The sequence below is a fragment of the Varroa jacobsoni genome, unplaced genomic scaffold (genome assembly GCF_002532875.2).
Source record: "Varroa jacobsoni isolate VJ856 unplaced genomic scaffold, vjacob_1.0 scaffold_663, whole genome shotgun sequence".
NCBI lineage: Eukaryota > Metazoa > Arthropoda > Arachnida > Mesostigmata > Varroidae > Varroa > Varroa jacobsoni.
In genome coordinates, this window is record NW_019213565.1 from 79087 (window position 1) to 98257 (window position 19171).

Genomic DNA, 19171 nt, shown 5'->3' on the forward strand with positions numbered 1-19171 from the left:
GAAGTGAAATAGCTTAAAACTGAGTGGATAAAAAAAAAACTACATTTTTTGGTATTTCCCTTTGACCTTAACGTGTCTAATAATACATATAATAACAAGAAAGCTTGAGTTGAAAGGAAAACTTGGTTGTCTGAATTCATTTGTACTGTGGGTTTCAGCGCAGCGGTGTTTCATAATAGTAAAAATGAAAGACAAAAGAGTAAAAACAAATATTCATAGACATCAAATCAATAACATCGCTCTTATTACTTTATGTCAGATAACACTCATACAAAAACCACTCGCTTTCTGAACTGCCAACATTTCATATCATAATGGGTGTTCTATCTATTAGATGAAATAAATTACTTTTTTTTTTTAAATAAAAAAAACAGCTACTCCTCATAAAAACACTGTACGGTAACTGCTTCAAAAAGTGCGTATATAAAGCGGGCTAAATTGATCCTTCGACGTTATGTGTATGTTAACTTGCGAGCTACTATTTTTACTTCAATTCGAGTTCCATGAGGTTGAGAAACTGCTGGGAAGTTATGCCTACCTTTCAGGGGTTATTCATTTCGAAAGCACGTTAGTATTCTTTGAGGTTCCATATCGCGTAAGTTGAAACGAATAGCAGCAGTTATACGTAGATACCTAGCTAGTCCACTGTAATCTATCTCGTCTGAATGATCTATGTACAAACGGCCTCTTGGCCTAGAGTCAAATTATAATGGTGTCTACAAAATATAGAATTATCGCTATCGTCTCACAGTCATGTTTGGCGCGTTCACGCATATGTTTGTACAAATAATTATGAAATTACTTTCGCCGTTACAAAATATTCGTGACATAACGTTTGCGATATAATAGAAATTGCAACAATGCGTTAGATACAATTCCACCGTTAGTATCACGTTGAACTCAAGTTCGACTTCAATCTTCGATCAGTCCTGCGACCGCTGGCGCAACCGGTCCAGCAGTATTACGTATAGAAATGATTGATTCACCTATCTAACATTATGATATTGTGTTCGAAATTCTCCCGGTTCTAATATTTGTTCGGAAGGGTGGCTTAACGAGGAGGAACAATCTACTACGATTTAACGCATTTATCGATTAAATACTGCGCTTACTAAGTAAGTATGGAATTGCTGGAATGAACTTATTAGCTAAGCACTAAGTTGTACTGAAATTTCTTATAGACACGTTATCAACATGCCGCGGATATAAGGATTTCGTGGTTATGCCGACGATCCGCTGTGCTATCGTTCAAGCCAGTCAGGTTCGTCTATATTTTCGCTGATTGAGAGCAATTATAAAATCGACGAGAAGTCAATTATGGTGACCGACGCATTCAATGCTATGCGCCGATGTTGACGTTGGCGTTTCCTTCGTATCCGTATGTCCTGGCAGGAAAACGGCCACGATACGGCAATTATTTGTTCATAGACATGGGTGCATGCATTTTTCCATGCGGCCCACGAATCTTTGAAAAGTGTCGTTCATATCATAAGCTCTGTCTTCAGGCTGCGAATTTAAATGAAATAGACCGAACAGCGTGGGGTTTATCGTGAAGTTCGTAGGCGTTGACCGTTGGCTCATCTTTTGCCTCCAAATAGATGTTTAACCTGTGTTTTCCCGTTGGGCTTCCAGCACTTACAGGATCCGTTAACAAGAAACCAGTCATAATACATTCTCACTATAAAGCAACCGACATTATCGTATCCGTCACATTTTAAGGCCTTCTTCGACAGTTTCGATTTAGGCGTGGGCGGCTGAGAAAAACTCTTCCTTTGAACAGATTCCTAAAATACAAAGTAAACACAGCGCTTAGTGCTCACCTAAGTACGCAGCGTGACCTAAGAAAAAAAACTGAGGTTTCAAGGTGAAATAGACATATAACGAATACTTTGTTACGAAGGCAAGACGCTGCGTAACATTTTTGCAATCACTATCCGTAACGTTCGCGCGCAAAGAGGAAACGTTCTATGATGTGATCCAATTGTATGCACCGGTCCGTAAGCATACGCCCTAACGTTTCCTGAATATACTAAACCCGCACTTGTATGACAATTAGCTACGCTGACAGTTACTTGTTCCCCGTTAACGAGTATGCCCAAAAGATTTTTCGTGTTCTTAAGCCGTTAAACATTGCTCCAGACGGCTGGCTCCCAGCGAAAACGAAGTGTATTTACGTCCAAATTTGAATCTAAGCTACAACGCATGTAGCCACGGCGAGTTAACATACCTCATCATCGGCGTCATGTACGTCGCGCTTGCTTTTTCGGAGGCGGAAACCGTGGCTGTGGGTTACTCTCCTTTGTAGATACTGCTGGAAGTTATGAAAGTCCTCAACAGGCGGTGGCCTTTGAAACCAATCGGCAGCTGATACCGGCTTCTGGTACACAGGGTATAATCTGCTAGGCGCTGGTTGCGGGCCTGGAATGGCTGTGGACAATATAATAGCTTTATTATGAAGTTGTCGCTTTGATTATTCTATTTATGTTGGTTCATCTGTAGGACATAAACGACCGGCTTGGCTTTGTTAAAAACCAGGAGAGTCCAGTATAGAACAGGACATATAAAGGATTCCGAAACGCCTAACCGCCTCAGGTACTCGTGGTGGATAATTTCAGGACACGGCGGGTTGAATAGTCCGGCCTAGCTAGGGGTTAGCGCGTAAGATTCATACGCGAAAGGTTACATTAAAAATGTTGAATAACATTCAAAATGCGCTCAAAGAATTGGGGGAAAATGGAATTATGATAGGTCGTGGCACTTATGGTAAATTATGACTAATCAATGGAGCACTCTCTAAGCGGTAATTTCTGATCCAACACCCTCAGAGAAATTATGCATCATACCTGAATACTACGATAATATTATTGGGTATTACGGAAGTTTTTCATGCTCACATTTCTCAAATAGTGTAGGAACTCGTGAAAGTTGATTGAACGATTGTGCGAATGAAGGATGGTGAGGGGGCAGGTGAGGTGGTGGCCTAGGAGGCCCAGTTTTCAGACTGCTGTAAGGTGGAAGGCCCTGTCCACCGCCGGAGGGCGCAGGCGGTACTACAGCGTCAGGGTAGAAAATTTCAGCTACGAGAAGTGAAACCCAACGTGGGCTTTCATGACATAAGCCGTTCTCAACAAAATCACATGTCTGGGACCTGCATAGTGAATCGCAGATAGATTCGCTTAAATCACTGATGTTAGTTCACATTTCAAGCGGTTTTACTGACAGCAGGTGGGTGGGCAAGGTACGCGTTATAATTTTACCAAGGCCATTCAATAAAATATATAATGAAAGAGTTTACGCAGTAAAAATATAGCGTACAGTTGTTACTTTATATAGTTATAATGGTTATTGAAACAGTCAAAAGTAACGTGTAGATGTAACTAAAACGCATGCTATATTTTTTCTTTTCAATACGTTTTTTTATTCTAGCTGTACAATAAATTGCTTCCCCATTAAAATAGAACTATCAGCTACATACCGAGCACTAGCTATCAATTATTTCAAATGACGGATAAATCATTTGCCTTGTTTCAAAAATTAAAATTAACATAGACTTTTTTAGTTTATTCAAAAACATTTTTTACTTAAAAGACACTGAACATTTCCATCACTCACATGCAGGTTGTTTGCTGGATAGTTTGTGTTAGGTATCCTTCTTGCGGAATTTGGACCACGTATTTCCATACGCCCTGATAGTTTCGGGCGTATACTGGGGTAACGTATTCCTCCATCGACGGACAGGGCGTCGGTGGCAGAGAACTTCCGCTACGAGAAGCCTGCTCAGGCTTGTCACCCTTAACGTACACCTTCTCAATAGACTCATCGGATTGCTTTTTATAGCGGTTACTGTTAATTGCGGGTAAATCGAATTGAAATCACAGAAAAATATCGATTTGGAATAGAAGCGTTATTCTCTATCTAAGCACACATAATTTACTTAACCATACATGTTGTGTGTTACGTGTTGATGTTGGGTTTCGAACCGTGACCACCGACACTGCGTCTTTCAACCTAAACTTTAGCCATCCAGGCTACAGCGGAGGCTCTATGGCGTTACACGAAGCGCAGATTGTTAATCGTACCTTTTCTACTGCTCGCTTATCTTTAAAAATATGAGCATCTAAAAACTACTTAATCTATCTGGGAAGTTCTTGGAATTAATCTGTGTTCATGTCTATGGAATAAGGCAATGTTGCTCTTAAAAACAAAAACGTTTTGTTTTATCATTTTTAGCAATCACTTAAAAAAATATTTTTCAAGTATTTCCTTGTGTAACTTACAAGTGCTTTTTTGTGTTCCTTTTTTTAAAGATATTTTATTTTTACGCGACACATTCGGCTGTGCTTATTGTGTGAAGGAATTCTCAGAATCACCTCTTTGGTAGAGTGTTAGGGACTTGCTTAAACTACTACGTGTTTCGTATCGGATGATTATTAGATAGAGATCTATAGTTGTTGTAAGTAGCCGTCTACTTAAACAAGTGTTAGCCGGATTGAGATTGCCTACCTGTTGGTATACATATTGGCAAGAAGTTTTACTGGTGAAGATTCGGATGTCATGAAATCGAGGACCTGAACAATTGGTGAGGGGTTTGCCGAGCTCGCTCCGCTCGCACCTGTGAGCGCTGAGAGCACTTGGCTCAACGGAGACCTATCAGTTACACACACGAATAGCCCGAGTCAAGATAAGTTTCATCATTGCAGAGAATGCACGTGTTTGCTAGATTACTACTACTATTATCGTCATTAGGTTTACATGGTACGAGTTATATATATATATATATATCAGAACTAACTTTTGCGCTACGTTCGTTATCTAGTCGGGATGCGTTCATATGGAAGAAATTTTCTTCTTTCTATAACAAAATGACGAAACCAACATGGTCGATATTGGGTGTCCTTTTTTACAATATGAGCGAAAGTCAGCTGCCATTCATTATCTTTGCATCGGATGTACTCTTCACAGGCAAAATGATGAACTTTCTTGAGTTCTTTAACTTGCTTCATTGGCCAAAATTGAGTGTTTCCCGCGTTACCAATAGCACGAAGGGCAACAGCAATAGATATATGTACTTCTGACGACAAAGAACACGACTGGATAACTACCGAATGGACTCCACAGCTGACTGAAAAAGCGCAAAAAGGATTTTCTGACAAATCTAGTTTCTCGGTGAGCACTTCAACAGTTTAATCTACGGCTTCTAGATCGAAATTATTCACGAACGGTGCACGCACGAAATGTATATCATCGCAGTGAGGTAAAAGCTTTTTAGAAACAACGAAGCTAGGAGTCGCTATTGGACCTAAAGTCCCTTCAAAGCATGGCAATGAACTGTCTACGATTTTCCACCGATACAAAAAATGCTCGCCGCCGATGCAAAGATCAATTGCAGGAACAATCGCGGATTTTCTTGCGGTCTCGCGAGAATTTCTAGCTAACTTCCGCGTTCTGAACGTCGTGTCCAATGAAGAATACACTATATAACCAAGCTTTTTTCAGAAGGGTGTATTCGTAAACCAAGAATCTTAAATAATCTTCAGAATTCACAAGCAGCTTCAATCCACCAAGGATCAGAGGCTTCTAAGAAAAACTCGCTTATTTAGACTATCCAAAGAAGATGGCGGTATCGTCTACCGTTACTTTATCAAATAGCCTTTGTGTGTTTAAGACTAGTTAGTGCAGGACTGTCTAACTGGCTGAGTATGTGAGCACTATCTGGCACAAAAGCCCGCTGTCATCTGACAGCCCAGGCTTGGGTTATTACGTATAAAGCGTGATCAGGCAAAAGAATAACAAAGTTCAGTGCCGTAATGTCAACTCGCTCCCTATCGCTTTTAATTCTAACTTTCATTGTAACGGTCTATTCGGTAAATGATGCACATAAAACGTGTAAAAGCGATAAAATAGCATCTTTAGGTAAGCCTACAGTTAGTACTGGGCCAGGATACAAGTTGATTGGCGATTGTCCATAGACACCAAATATACTAAGATTTTTATCCCTATTAAGAAGACGTTTAAAATTATACTTAGAGATGTTCCACTACCAATTTTGAAACGCTTTAAACGTCAACTCAAGGTACCCTCAAGGTAAAATGAATGGCAGTAAAGCACGAAAGCGTCCGTTAGGTGCGTCCTTCTTAACACGTACAGAAATCATAATTGGATTTCTTGGCAAGACAAATATGATGTGACAAGAAGGACGGCCCAGGGCCACATTGACGCCGGTAGAAATCGCTGGCAGCAAGTCGAAGTGGCGCAAAAAAAAACTAGAAAATCACAGAGCCTACAGAAAAATATGTAAATGAACACGGGTTCTGCTACCGGGGACCGGAAGCCAGGTCCAAAGTTCTTCATGTTTATTGGACGGCGGCTATACAAAAAGACAAAACGCTACCATTAAAATAAGATGATGGATAAAACACGCCTAGCAAGACAGGCCAATAGCACGATGACGACAGCGCGCAAGGCTTACGTGCACTGCAATAGCAGAGTAAGCTCAACTGTAGCAATGGTACGTGCGCGGATACCTCACAAAAATCTCGTCCACATTTAGAAACAGGCACACAAGTATGCTGCGTTATGCACGGAATATAGCCGAAGACAATAGAGCACATTGTATTGAAATGGTTCTCCGTCGGGTATTACTTAAGTATTATTGATTCAGGCAGCTGGCCTCTTTCAGGCACTAAATAAACCCTGTGAGCCTCAAACCTAGACCCTCGCCTTTCAGTTCTAATTATTCTTAACCTTAGTAGGTAAACACTTTCTTACTACAAAACCATAATGACAAAGCCTGCGGTGCTGGAAAGTAACACTATAGACGCCTGGCTGAGCGAAAACTTTGGCGTAGCTGAGGGTATCAGACGCGGTGGCACGCGTCGACATATTTAGGGAGAAGAGAAAGAACGGTCTAAGAATCCATTCGTTTCCCATATAAATACCATGCCGTAACGTTATTTATGGATAATAGCGCTTAGCAGGAGGATATGAAACCACAAACATATCTACACGTACAGAGAATAAAAGAAATGCACTTGAATCTATCGATCGTCTGCATGTAAGATGCCTGCTGCGCCGTCCTATACAACCTCAGGAAAAGGACTGAAATAGGCCGAAGCAACGCGGCTGTGGTTCCGCAAACAATTTGGTTACCCTGTACAATCGTCACAGAATCGAACGAACATATAAGACCTCCTGCATTAACGAATGATTCGAATGTTTTCGTTTTTCATTAAAAGAGCGCAAATTTCCATTTATAATTTCATCATTGTTCTCATCACAATACAAGGCAGAGCAAAAGCGCTAACGAATGCCCTTTCAGGCTGCTGTCACTGTAGGCAAAGGGAGACGTGAAAGAAAGCGTAAGGCGTAGTTACTGTTAAAGGCCGAATGTAACAGTTGAATTAATTACGATATTCCTTGTAGGGCCTAGCACATCGTCTATGATCTACAATTAGACACGGCCATAATAGGAAACATAGCTTAGTAATAAGTTGCAAAATACACATATCTTCCTGAAAAGTCGTCAGACTAAGGACAGTCGTAATATTCGCACTTGAATCTTAAATTGTGAATCAGTTAGCGTGGCGTTCTCCCCAAAAGATAGAGTCAACGGGAGAAACATGAAAACAGCCCCTTTTGTCAGCCTTTTATCCCCGCCATATAGCCCCTCCCGGGGTTCTGAATACTGAAATACTGAACTGGACGGTAACACCCTCGTTTACCGTTATTACAACACCCGTGTTGAGTCTAGCAGTTTTTATTTCCGCAGACGATATTACCTGCTAGAAACATTTTAAAACACACGTTTAGCAACGTAACTGATGCGGTCTTAAACTGAGACCTGGCCTTACGTGATAATAATTACGCATAACTATGAAGCATGCACAAATAGAGATTAGGGCAGAGTAATAGTGGCTTTTCCTAAAGAACTTACATGTCTAAGTTGGTTTGGTCGTTGCTTCGTATAAAGATGATCTTTTTTTTTAGTGACATAGTAATTGTTGTGCTCAGGAAAACTAGTTGTTTTGTTCAGAGAGACATGCTTAATTTTTGATTGTAGTTTCGAACCGCGAAGACGGAATAGGCCTTATACAATTACCTATCGTTTTGAATAGATCAGTTTGCTCTTGGGTGTTTGTCCTTCTTCCTATTCCGTTTCATGATAAACCAGATTGGTCTGTTAGCGTTTTCTTTGACAGAACGCTTGTATTTTAAAATTTTACAACAGTACTCTGTCACGACCCATTTTATCCGATAACCTATGTCCAATCAATTGAATGCATATATATATATATGTAGGAATGCAGTATACGTTGTTCCGCTCTGTGTATCTGGAATGGGAAAGTGTTATGTAGAAAGACCGCGGACAATTGGCATGACAGATCTGATTAATGGGTAAATAGGAAGCAGGAGAGCAGTGGCAAACACGCACCTTGTGACGACAGGCGCGGCCGTTGTTGAATCATGGTTGACTGCGTTCAAAATGTCGCCCGCATAACTTAGTACATTTAGAAGGTTGGTAGTTGTCGATGGACTGCCGCTTGATGGTTCCGGATTTTGTACCTGCTGGGCGGGGGCGTGGAATACACAACACACAGAAAGAGACCCACAAGAATATAAAGGAACATTAAGCTTTACAGAATTTGGGTCACTGTGTTAGACTCAATAGCTCCATTAGACATTTGGCAAAGCTTTATTATTAACATTAATAATGTCGTTATTAAATGCTAAACAAAAACATTTTATGACGATTTGATATTTTTCGATTGATTTGATGATAAAAATATCAACAGGGCTTTTAGATTTTTTATCTAAAAAAATTGCTAATATATATATATATATAAAAAATATTGATTAAATTTACTTGCTATTGGAATACTAAGTAATAATTTACTTATTATAGGAATACTGATTCTGCTCCTGAAAGCCCTGCACTTATTTATTGTAGCCTGAATTTACATCTTCATGAATTTTACGTGTAATATATTGACTCGGGTTTATTAATCAAAAGCGCGTTATGCACTGAATGAAGATATAATAAACATTTACAGAAGTTCACTGAAAAACCATTTAAAACTCTCCCTGGGAAGTACGTTTTTATCCCATTACTGCATAGACGAAGTAGATCGTACAATAGGTTTTAGCGAGGTGAAATACCAGGAATGTAAGTTAAGTTTGAAGTGAATGCCGAGTTTTCCTATCCTAACCGCCCTCAACTTCACTTGAAACTTGAGTTTAAGATAGAGGGAGAGAACGACGGCACAAGTAGTTAGAGTTTTGTTATAGCAATGGAGCATGGAATAATTACCGTGTGACAATCTGACCTCCGTTACAAGATTAGAAGATGTCTAGATTGCTAAAGGGGTATATCTGAGTTCTGCTAACTGAAAAAAAGGAGCAAGGTAGTGAAGCAGTCCGATTAAACTACTTAATAGGATCCCGTAACCTAGTGACCTTACTGATACGAAGTATGAATAGAAAATTATTCATAGAGAGGAGGAGCTCATGCGATAGGATAACTTGTCTTAGGACGAAAAAAGTTTAAGCTTACTTTAGGTTGAATTTGCAGCGGGTATCAGGATTGTGTGACTTTGCATCCAGTGTATATGTTCGGTGTAGGTATTGTCTTTTAAATAAACAACGAAGTTGATACGCGCGGATCTTCGATGATAAAAGCAACCATCCGGTTACTTTTATCCTCGAACCTTCGAATGCTTCGCAGGTTGATAGACGACAGGTTTCTTAATAATAATAACTCAGTTTCTGAATCCCTTTATAGTGTGCTAAGTTCCTGAGTTTCACTAAAAGGGTCTCACTGATATGGTCTGTATATAGATATAAATATAAAATCAACATATAGTGTCATCTAACAAACATCATTGTTAATATTAGCTTCGTGAAATTCGTTTTACGTTATTCAAAAAATGTATGTATCCCGTTAGGGTGTTTTCCAGTTTTATTCGGGTAACATCGGGTATCACGCAAGTCAAGTACAATTCTGCCACATCAAAGTTATCAGCTTACGGCCGAGCAGCGGGCTCCACGAATTGTCGTTCATTTTCGTTTTGTATCATTTTGCCCTTTTTCGAAAAAGACAACCTTCTTAAAAAAATCCGATCGCCAACTACACTAGAAAAAAGTATCCCTTAAGACAGCTGTCGCCGCAGAGCAAGCTGCTACAATAACCTTATTGGAGATTTGTGGCGTTGCCGCAAGATTAAGCAAGCCCGACAGGGCGTTCAGCATCGCCGCGGAAGACCCAGATCGCTGTCGCTGTAGTTGACTCATCACGGAACACAGGCTGCAAAATGAAAGAACGAACGTTTGCGAGTTACTAGAGATGAATCAGATCTGTCATTTTGATGAAAAGCATTGGGTTGCCTGTGGCAGAAGTGTTGTAGCCAGGCTCCAACGTGTTGAACACCAGAATGCCCTGTAAGTGTCCAAATTGAGTGAAACGCTCGCCATTTGTTGAGGATTAAAACTAAATTAGATTTTGCCCATATCATATTAAAGAACTAAAGAGCATTAGGTTATGTCTGAGCTCTTCTCTTCAGCGATGCAATATCTAGACGAAATCTACCTAACTACATGTTTCGAATTGTAGGTCCGATCCCACAAGTGAGTTTTTTCTGTGTTGCCGCTTCTCACTGCCAAAGGCCTCTTTCAGTAGCGCGGAACGGGCCCCGTGCCTGTCTCGAACCGAGACAACCTTACCTGTTTCTATGTTTAACAGGCAAACGCCTTACCGATACGCCATCCCACGAGGACACACAAAATCTGTTTAGCTGGGTCGTGTCGAAGTTTGCCCACGCTAAGCACCTCCTGTTAAAATCCTTGAACAGGTATTATGAAGGGTCCCCAACAGAAGGTATCCGCAGGACTACGGACTCTGTGCTTGCGCCGACGTGCATATTTACAGTTGTCTTCCATTAGATCAACGCAAATCTCACTGACGCAGACGAATCACAGTTAACTTTGGACGCTCAATCAAGTATTCAAACGTCAAATGACAATTAAATATGGAGTAGAGCATGAGCTGGACTAATTGTTAACGAGCTAAATGAGCTTACCTAGCTAAAAATTTGCGAGAGGGGGCGTTAGTGACGTTTCTCTATCTGCATTTTAGACAATTATATACGTAAGTTCAATCAGGCATCTTCGACATGTTCTTCTTCTCATTTTGCAGTTTAATAATGAAACAATTTTCAAACTGGTAAGTCTATCTTGACTTACACGAACTGCCTCTGTATTCACACAGGGGTGTTTCCTCTAGTAACCCGTCCATGATACCAATTGCCTGTTGTCATACTGCTAACAGATTAAAACAGAAGGCGAATTTCATCTTAGCTGGGGTGTTCCCCAACCGTTCTGCTGTCTTGCTTCCATTATTATTCAATAGTCACTGAACAGAAGCGCTAGTAACGTGATAAATTGATGGACCCTATGCCTGTGTCGCTTTTGCACTACACGTGTCACCAACACCAACTGGCCGTTCGCCGAAATCATGAATTCATCAACTTTGTCATGAGATCTTCATCGTGTCTGGCTAGACCCGTCTGACTCCAGTCAAAAACGATCATGTATTTTCTTAATATCAATCGTGAACCGTCCTGTACTGGCAGGTCAGCGTTAATCCGGGCCGGCTTTCGGCCCTAACTAGTTACTGCAGGATGCGCAACAAGGGAAGGACGCGCGAACGACCCTGTCGAATGTCGCCAATCTGATTTCATTGCCGCCATATCGCTTCCGTACACGTCAGCTGCAGAGTTGGCTTCCTTGAAGTTCTGCCATGGTTGCTGTTCATGCCAATGAAGTTAGCAAGCCCCTGGTGTCGTGTAGTTGTCGTGTTTTCCAGCTATGTCCGCACTTTGGCAATCGTATGGTTGCTAGCTGACGACGCTAAACATACGCTACCGCGAATTCTGTCGGGAATGTAGTCGATGTCAACGAGCTGAGAAGATGTACACTTTAGAAAGTTTGTACATTTGCCTGTTGTATAGATTGACTTCCAGCACATATCTATCTCAGCTTCTCCAGATCGGACACTCTTCCTTTTTAAGATATTATTGGGTTATCCGTCACGAACAAGCATATTCATTTCGGGCGGACGTTTCCCTTATATCTCAGTCGTACCTCATTCCACCGCAGCCAGCGGACATGAGACGCACCACTGCGGTGCTCCACAGCGTTTTTTTCAAAAAGAGATCTCGACAAATGTTCCATATATGGAACACCGTGCGAGAAAATTACTTTTTTCTAAAGACCATATGGTGTATTTTATGGCTAGGTGTTGCTTTGAACTCTGCGACTTGCCCTAGCACTGACCATCCGCTACCCGTCAAGGGATTAGCGTATTGCAAAAAATATTCAAAATTCTGGACGATTCACTTGCTTTGCCAAAATAATAAGGACAGTGCTAGGCTGAGACGCTGTTAATTGGACTGCAGTTATTTCGTCAATGTTCTTTGAACGGCATTGATCCGGCCACCCAACGGCCGGCCAATGGCAAACGTCTCGAACACATATAAATTGTATAAATAGCGAACGTCTACTCGGACTACGCGTTGTATCGGTTATCGATTACCTGACCCTACCATGAAACTATAATGGAATTTTTACTATCAATTGGTATTTGTGTTTAGCAGTTTTACCCATTATTATTATTAGATCTCTATTGACAGTGGTGCTTTGACACTGGTAAAAGCACTAATGCTGTTTTTTTCATTTAGCCAGTGAATGCGTCATATTTCCCAGTAACGAGAAGTTTCTGTTTCTCTGATCATTTTCTACTGGCTAACAATGTTGTTCCGTAATCACCTATCTTGCAAGATTATTGATAATCTTTTGCCGACCATATACACGCGACGTAAGCCGTTAGTATGAGAAGCTATCGTCGATCGACCAACAAACGTTTATGTGAAAACCATCTGAAAACCGCCACTGCCATTCGCTGGCACAGTCATGATATATTTACAACGCTAGTGTCTCTTCCTTTATGGTAAGTAGCTGGGGCCGTTCCAGCGGACCGATCCAGGCTCCCTGTTTGAGGCAAAACGTGTTTTTGGCTACGAGTCATCTGTCGTGGTCATCACCAGAGAAGTTTCGTTTGAAAAAAGGATGGTGGAACGGTACTGGCTTTTCTTTCCGTTAGATACCCTTGGTTTGTTGGCGCTTCGGTGGGCGTTCAGCACGCCGTTTTCGCTATAGATATATCTACGTGCGTAATTTCTGAAACCGGAAGTACCGGTGGCGCGCCACGTGTGCAACTACGACGCTGCTGATGACTTTGAAGATCACAGCCTGTGCTCGGTGAAAACGAAAATAGAAGACGCGATTACCAAATTGCTGGGGCATACACATGGATAATTTTCACATGAGCACGTCCCGGGATCTCAGTACCAGATACCGACTCCATCCTCAGCATCCTAATGGGCTATACAAAAGTAGGTGACGGGACGCTGCTGTATTAACTGGTTTAAGTTAAGAATGGCCGCCATTACTTTCCAATAGCAAAGTCTGCATCTGAACCAACTGCCCACTTCCATGGGATAATATAGTAATGTTTACTACAGATAATAGCGAACGACTCTCAGTTCTGCCGTCGACGGGAAAATCAAAAGTCTGTCTGGCTGTTGTGAGCAGACAGCCGGCGCAAGACAGGCAATGAAAAAATAGTGGGCGGCCAAAAAAAAAAGACGAAGCAATCGAGCAGACAATTTCTTCAAGTTCCTTTGAAGTCGGAAACTTGAACTGGTTTTCCCCTCCGTTTTACGTATTAACAGCGACAATATGTTAAATATGTAGTGGTAGATGGCACTTCCAACGAAACCGAATGCGAATTGAGGTATTTATGGCGCAAACGAGAAAGCGTAGACAAGATTTAGGATAGCTGGAGAACGAAGGAGATTCTAACGATATTCTTAACGAAGATAAACAAAGCAATGAAAAAACATCCGGATACAAAAATAAATGATGATAATGATAGCTACCCATGGTTGTCTTATATGGTCCAGATGAGCGATTGACAGCTATATAAAGGGGTTCGCCGCGAAGAAACATTTTGCGCCAAATTGGGATCGTCGTTCGTTAGCCTGCAGAAGACGTGTTTGTATGTGTGTTATGAAGATTATTTGTTTCTCTCTAAGCGGCTTTGGGCAGTAGCTGCGTTCATGGTTCACGGTTCCTCAGCCAGAGCATTACCTTTTAACCGTCGAGGAAAAAATTGAATTTTTAAGAAGTTTTGTTACCACTTTTGTCAGCGAATCTCTCAGCTGCCGACGAATGCAGGGCTTTCGCTTGTTTGAAAGCTCGAACTACAGTGAAGCGCAGCTACTACGCCATTGAACATGGCTGGGTTTGACTACATGATTCATCGTCGAAAGGAAAAACGACGGGGACTGCCCTACGGTATGTAAATTTCGTAATACGGGGCGTGAACTAACAATAGCAAACTTTCCTCAGTTTTTAAAACCTTTGGGATGGCTAGAGTTTTTTTTATGACCATCTAACTTCCTTGCAGACAGTGTCCAATAGCTTTGTTCCAAAAGAACGATCGGACAATATCGATATGTAACAATGCGGCTTTCCTAGCTCCCTTTTCTACACATGAAGCACATAGGCGCATTGTGCAAAATATTGAAAGTAAACGTGAAAGTTCGGCAACAAACAAAAAAAATGTTTCCTGAAAAAAATTCTAAGTTCTCAAATGTATATCGAGAGCCAACCGCGTGTTCCGACCACAAAGGCTGACTAGACAAAACCAATGAACACGTAACGTTGCCGAGTAGTTAAGGATAAACGTGGATGTGGCATGATATTATGACAGAATAAACGAATCAGCAACATTTACAGTATTATCAAGTTGAACCTTTGGATTGCTTTTACAGACAAACCGAGCGTCCAGATAATGTTTAGTTCTTAAGGAAGGGATGCAGAAGCCTGTTGGACTACATTGAAGTTTCACTCTTACTGTGTTCGCTCTAGCCGCTGATGTTGGCTAATAAAGTTCATTATGATCTAATTAGTATGGAAAAGTCAGGGCGTGCATTTCACAGACAAACAGGTATATGTGTACAATATATGTGGCAAAGGGTCGTCTCAGGAGTGTCCGATTCGATCATGGATGCTCCAAGGCATTGCTTGACCATAACGCATACGGATGTCATACAGTTGTCACAGTAACTTTTTGGGTTGATATCAATATGTTTTTTTTTATAAATGCGAGAGATACAGAATAGGGATTATCAGCGGCTCCTAGACCAGATATGTCAGACATTCGTTAGAGTTATCCATAGTTATGGCATTTTTAACCTACACAGGTTTCAAATTTGACTACGGTATTGTAAAGCAAGACAATCCAGACCTTCCTGCCACATGAAAAATTAATAGATCCCTGGACATGGAAGTTGAGAAGAAACCCGGACTGATAATTGACGTAGTTTGTAAATATTCATTAACAACGATCCGGGTTGACGCGGGTAAAACAACTAATTAAGAAAATGACCATTCTATAGATGTGGATGCGCTTGTAAAAGGCCGCTGCATGACATTTTCTTTGAGGGAACTTCTCTAACGGACTGCTATAATTACTAGCATAACTGTGTTATAATATCGTCATCGATTCAATGCATCTGTCTGAGGCAATGTTCATACGCCTCTAGAAAAAAATACGTCCCTTTTGCAAATAGAAAAACAAGTGACAGATCACAAACAAATTATATTTCGTTATTTCAACTGTTTCGGCAGCTTACGTTCCCTGGGCGTTTTGACAAAGCCCATTAACGGTGGCGTTGAGCATCCGGTGGATGTTCTCCCGCGACAAAGTCGATCTGAGATCGGGACTCAGACTGCTTTTTGATGCCATATCGATGTGATCTGTAGCCTGTCAAACATCAACGACGAAATATTAAAACACAAAAAAACATCTTACACAAAATGTAATCGTACCAATCGTGTAATATATGTTATGGTCATGCCCTATCTCGCACGATGCCGCCGATAATTAAACTTCATAAAACTAAATATTAAGAATCAATTTGATCCACGTTATCATCTCGATGGCAGCAACGTATTCAATTAAGTTTAGTAAGTTAAATTGGCAGACTGTCCTTAAGTGCATATACTAACATTGTTCGGTGTAGACGTAACAGTAGACCAAGTTGAAACTAGAACGTATTTTTGCAGTAAACGCCTACGTAATAATAACGTGCGCAGGCTGTTCACGTATTATCCCGAGCCTGATCATTAATACGAGATCTACCATAGCTATCTGCGTTAATTACAAGCTTCATTTAAGCGTCTGTATTGGCACCGATTTGTGATAGCTCACTTCGTGATTGTTGATGTGAACCGTTGACGACGAATTAAACGCGTTCGGAAGCGACCTCTTGAAGCGATATCCCGGACCTGTAGCCGAACTGCTGCGTATCACAGGCATGAGCCCTAAAACAGTTGCGTGACCTCCGAAGCGTGCAACTTTCGGGAGATTGTTCTGCTGCTTCAGGAACGGCAAAGACCGGGACAGAAATTCGAGGGTTTTGTTTTTGATCAGCTCACTGAAAGGCATGTAAAAATACTTTTTTGTTTAGTTAGTTGTTAGGTTTTGTTTTGTTACAAAACTGTGACCGATCTATCAGATAGTGTTTGCTTTGTACAGAACGTTGTCGATTAGTCCTATCAGTGGTTAGTAGGATCAGTGTGGAAGAATTTGCCAGGGGAATTATTCCAGCTTTTGATAGTAGACAACAAAACGCTTTCTTCTTGAATGTCTTCATTTGTAATTCGTTCAATCGTATCGATAACGTCCGAATGTCTAGGACGTGATAATAATTTCTGCTAATTGTGTATTCTAATCAGACTATACTTTTAGAAACGTTTCGCACTGTATAGGACTTAAAAAACGCATACTGGGCCGAACGTAAGCTCCATGGGAACATTGTGATGCATAGTTGTTGATTGGAGTTCGTCACCCTTTTCGACGCAGGCGATGCCCAACATATTTCGAGGGTAACGATCGTCTACTCGATCTTCTTTTCAACTATCACAGCCAGATGATCATGGTAGCGGAGCAGAATTTTATCTTTACGGAGTACAATTTCGATCCGGCGCCGTTTGCTAAAAGAAACGCTGTTTTTTCTTTATGGTAAGTCTAGACTCGAATGATTCAACAGTTAAAGTCTAAAAGACGAAGGAAACTGCATTGCGGTTGAGTGCACGTTTGGAGTTCATTGCGTCCTTAATAAAGGGCTACGGAAAAGATGCGTTTAGACTCGACGATCTCGGTTTGTTTCGTTTTTCTAATTCACTCGTAACATACTGTCGATGCCAGCTGCGCTACGTAGAATCACACGAACGACTTCAAGATTTGCCCTTGACGGTAAGCACCCTCTTTGAACGGACGGCGCAAAAAACCTCAATTCTAGCAGAGGTTTTTCGAAATTAAGCAGCATTGTACACCGTGTGTCGAAACTAAGGGTAACTGTCAACCTGAGACAGAACAGCTCGAGGAGCTCGTAGAAGAAGGTTAAACCTGACTCCTTTCTACGAGCTGCTCTTTACTCGGAAATACTGATATATAGTATACCGCTACACGACTATGTTAAAGTGACCTACTTGGCAAGATTCTACATTGGGTCGTCTGCTGTCGAATCAGCTACTCCAATAAGTGCTCGGAAAATCCTGCCCTATATTAGAGAACGCGCTCGCTGGGGCGTTTAGCCGTCCAACAGGTGTTTGAAGGTCAGCCTGTTTGACACTTTGCCACATGTGGGTAACTGCCGTCATACAGGGTAAAACGAACCTATTCTCCCATTGGCTTCCAGATTATGCGGTTACTGCTTCAAATGTAGACGTTTTTTTTTCACAACTATAAATTGAGTATTTAATTGTATGCTTGAGTTTTCTCTATTGTAAACCTGGCTTTTCTTTATCCTGCATAAAATGCCGGAACAATTGCCAATATATAGGCTATGAAAAATTATGTGGGCTATATGTTAGTCGATTTTGTGTCTCCTCGCAACCGCACTCGTGAATATCTATTATGGGTTGGAAAACTTATAGTTTATCTATAGTAAAAACATAATTTGACAGGGTCAAGGATTTGTTATCTCTGCTTCTTTACTAGATATGGAAATGATTAGATCCACGGTCCAGATTTAATTTTTAGCTACCATGTACCCCTGGGTTGGTTTCAAAATCTAATAATAGGAAATTTTCATTAAATATATGTTCCTCGACGTATGTTCTATAGCAGCTATTTTTGAACATAAATCTATTTCAGGCTTCATTATCTCGGAGCATCTGTCGACACGTGTATAATGTTTGTGAATTGTAAACATAAACATCAATCAATCACCATGTTCCATTTCTGCTCTATAGACAGCTCTGGTGTTCTTCGCAGCTACCAGCCTCGAAGATCTATCTTTTTTGCTTATTTTGAGCGTGGACGGCTGCTTAATACAAATTTTGGCCAAAACGATCGATGAGACAATTTTTTTTACGAAACCGAGGAGTTTTTAGGCGAGTCGATACAGATATCACCAATACAACCTCTGTCACTTTTGGTTGTTGCCAGAAAAAAAGAAGTAGGAATATTACTTTTGTACTCGTATGGTTAGTGAAAAGTACAAACTAACTAAAATAATTACATTTTCAAATAAATACTGCATGATCCATTTACAGCACGTGTCTCCTTACGGACTATTGCCATGATCGATATCCGAAAATGCACAAATTTTGAGATATCTTTAGTGAACATGGAAATGATCAACCATATGGGTCCATCAAAGGTGGACACGTCCGTATTTTAGGATCCATTACAAATAATCAGGTCAGAGCCTACGTGTCTATATAAGACGGCGCGAGTTTCAGCTCTTATAATCGATATGTAACGACTGCGTGTTCCTTATTGTAACGTTCATATTTTATAGAATTAAGGCCAGACGTGTTCCGCGAACAATAACTAAATCAATTAGGCAATGTCTACTTTTTTTTTTTTATACAAATTGTTATCTTTTATATTCTGTCGAGCATCGCCTTCTGAACTACGACGCGATCATATCTGATACAAGAAGGTTTTCCTCATTCTAGGTAGATGCTACTATATATGCGAAACATAATAAAACGGGTCTGTGTACCCTGACCTCTGAAGTCAGCTAAAAAAGTGTCCAAA

At 40.8% G+C, this 19171-nt stretch overlaps 1 protein-coding gene across 3 annotated transcripts in view; it reads right to left on the reverse strand.

The window, feature by feature from the left end:
- Window positions 1-216: 216 nt before the first annotated feature.
- The window catches only part of spz6 (Spaetzle domain-containing protein 6), a 32877-nt gene continuing 13922 nt past the window's right edge, over window positions 217-19171 (reverse strand). The window contains exons 1-10 of one of the 3 annotated variants that reach the window (XM_086969126.1): window positions 17614-17660; window positions 16331-16556; window positions 15753-15883; window positions 10186-10300; window positions 8432-8562; window positions 4504-4647; window positions 3613-3843; window positions 2895-3148; window positions 2228-2427; window positions 217-1784 (exon numbers count right to left, since the gene is read on the reverse strand). In XM_086969126.1, the coding sequence (XP_086825252.1) occupies window positions 1578-1784; window positions 2228-2427; window positions 2895-3148; window positions 3613-3843; window positions 4504-4647; window positions 8432-8562; window positions 10186-10300; window positions 15753-15883; window positions 16331-16438 (1521 nt within the window). In that variant the 5' untranslated portion in view covers window positions 16439-16556; window positions 17614-17660 and the 3' untranslated portion in view covers window positions 217-1577. Of the gene's footprint in view, window positions 1785-2227; window positions 2428-2894; window positions 3149-3612; window positions 3844-4503; window positions 4648-8431; window positions 8563-10185; window positions 10301-15752; window positions 15884-16330; window positions 16557-16908; window positions 17217-17613; window positions 17661-19171 lie in introns of those variants that run through there. The other 2 variants (XM_022836744.2, XM_022836743.2) reach the window with 2 other exon arrangements.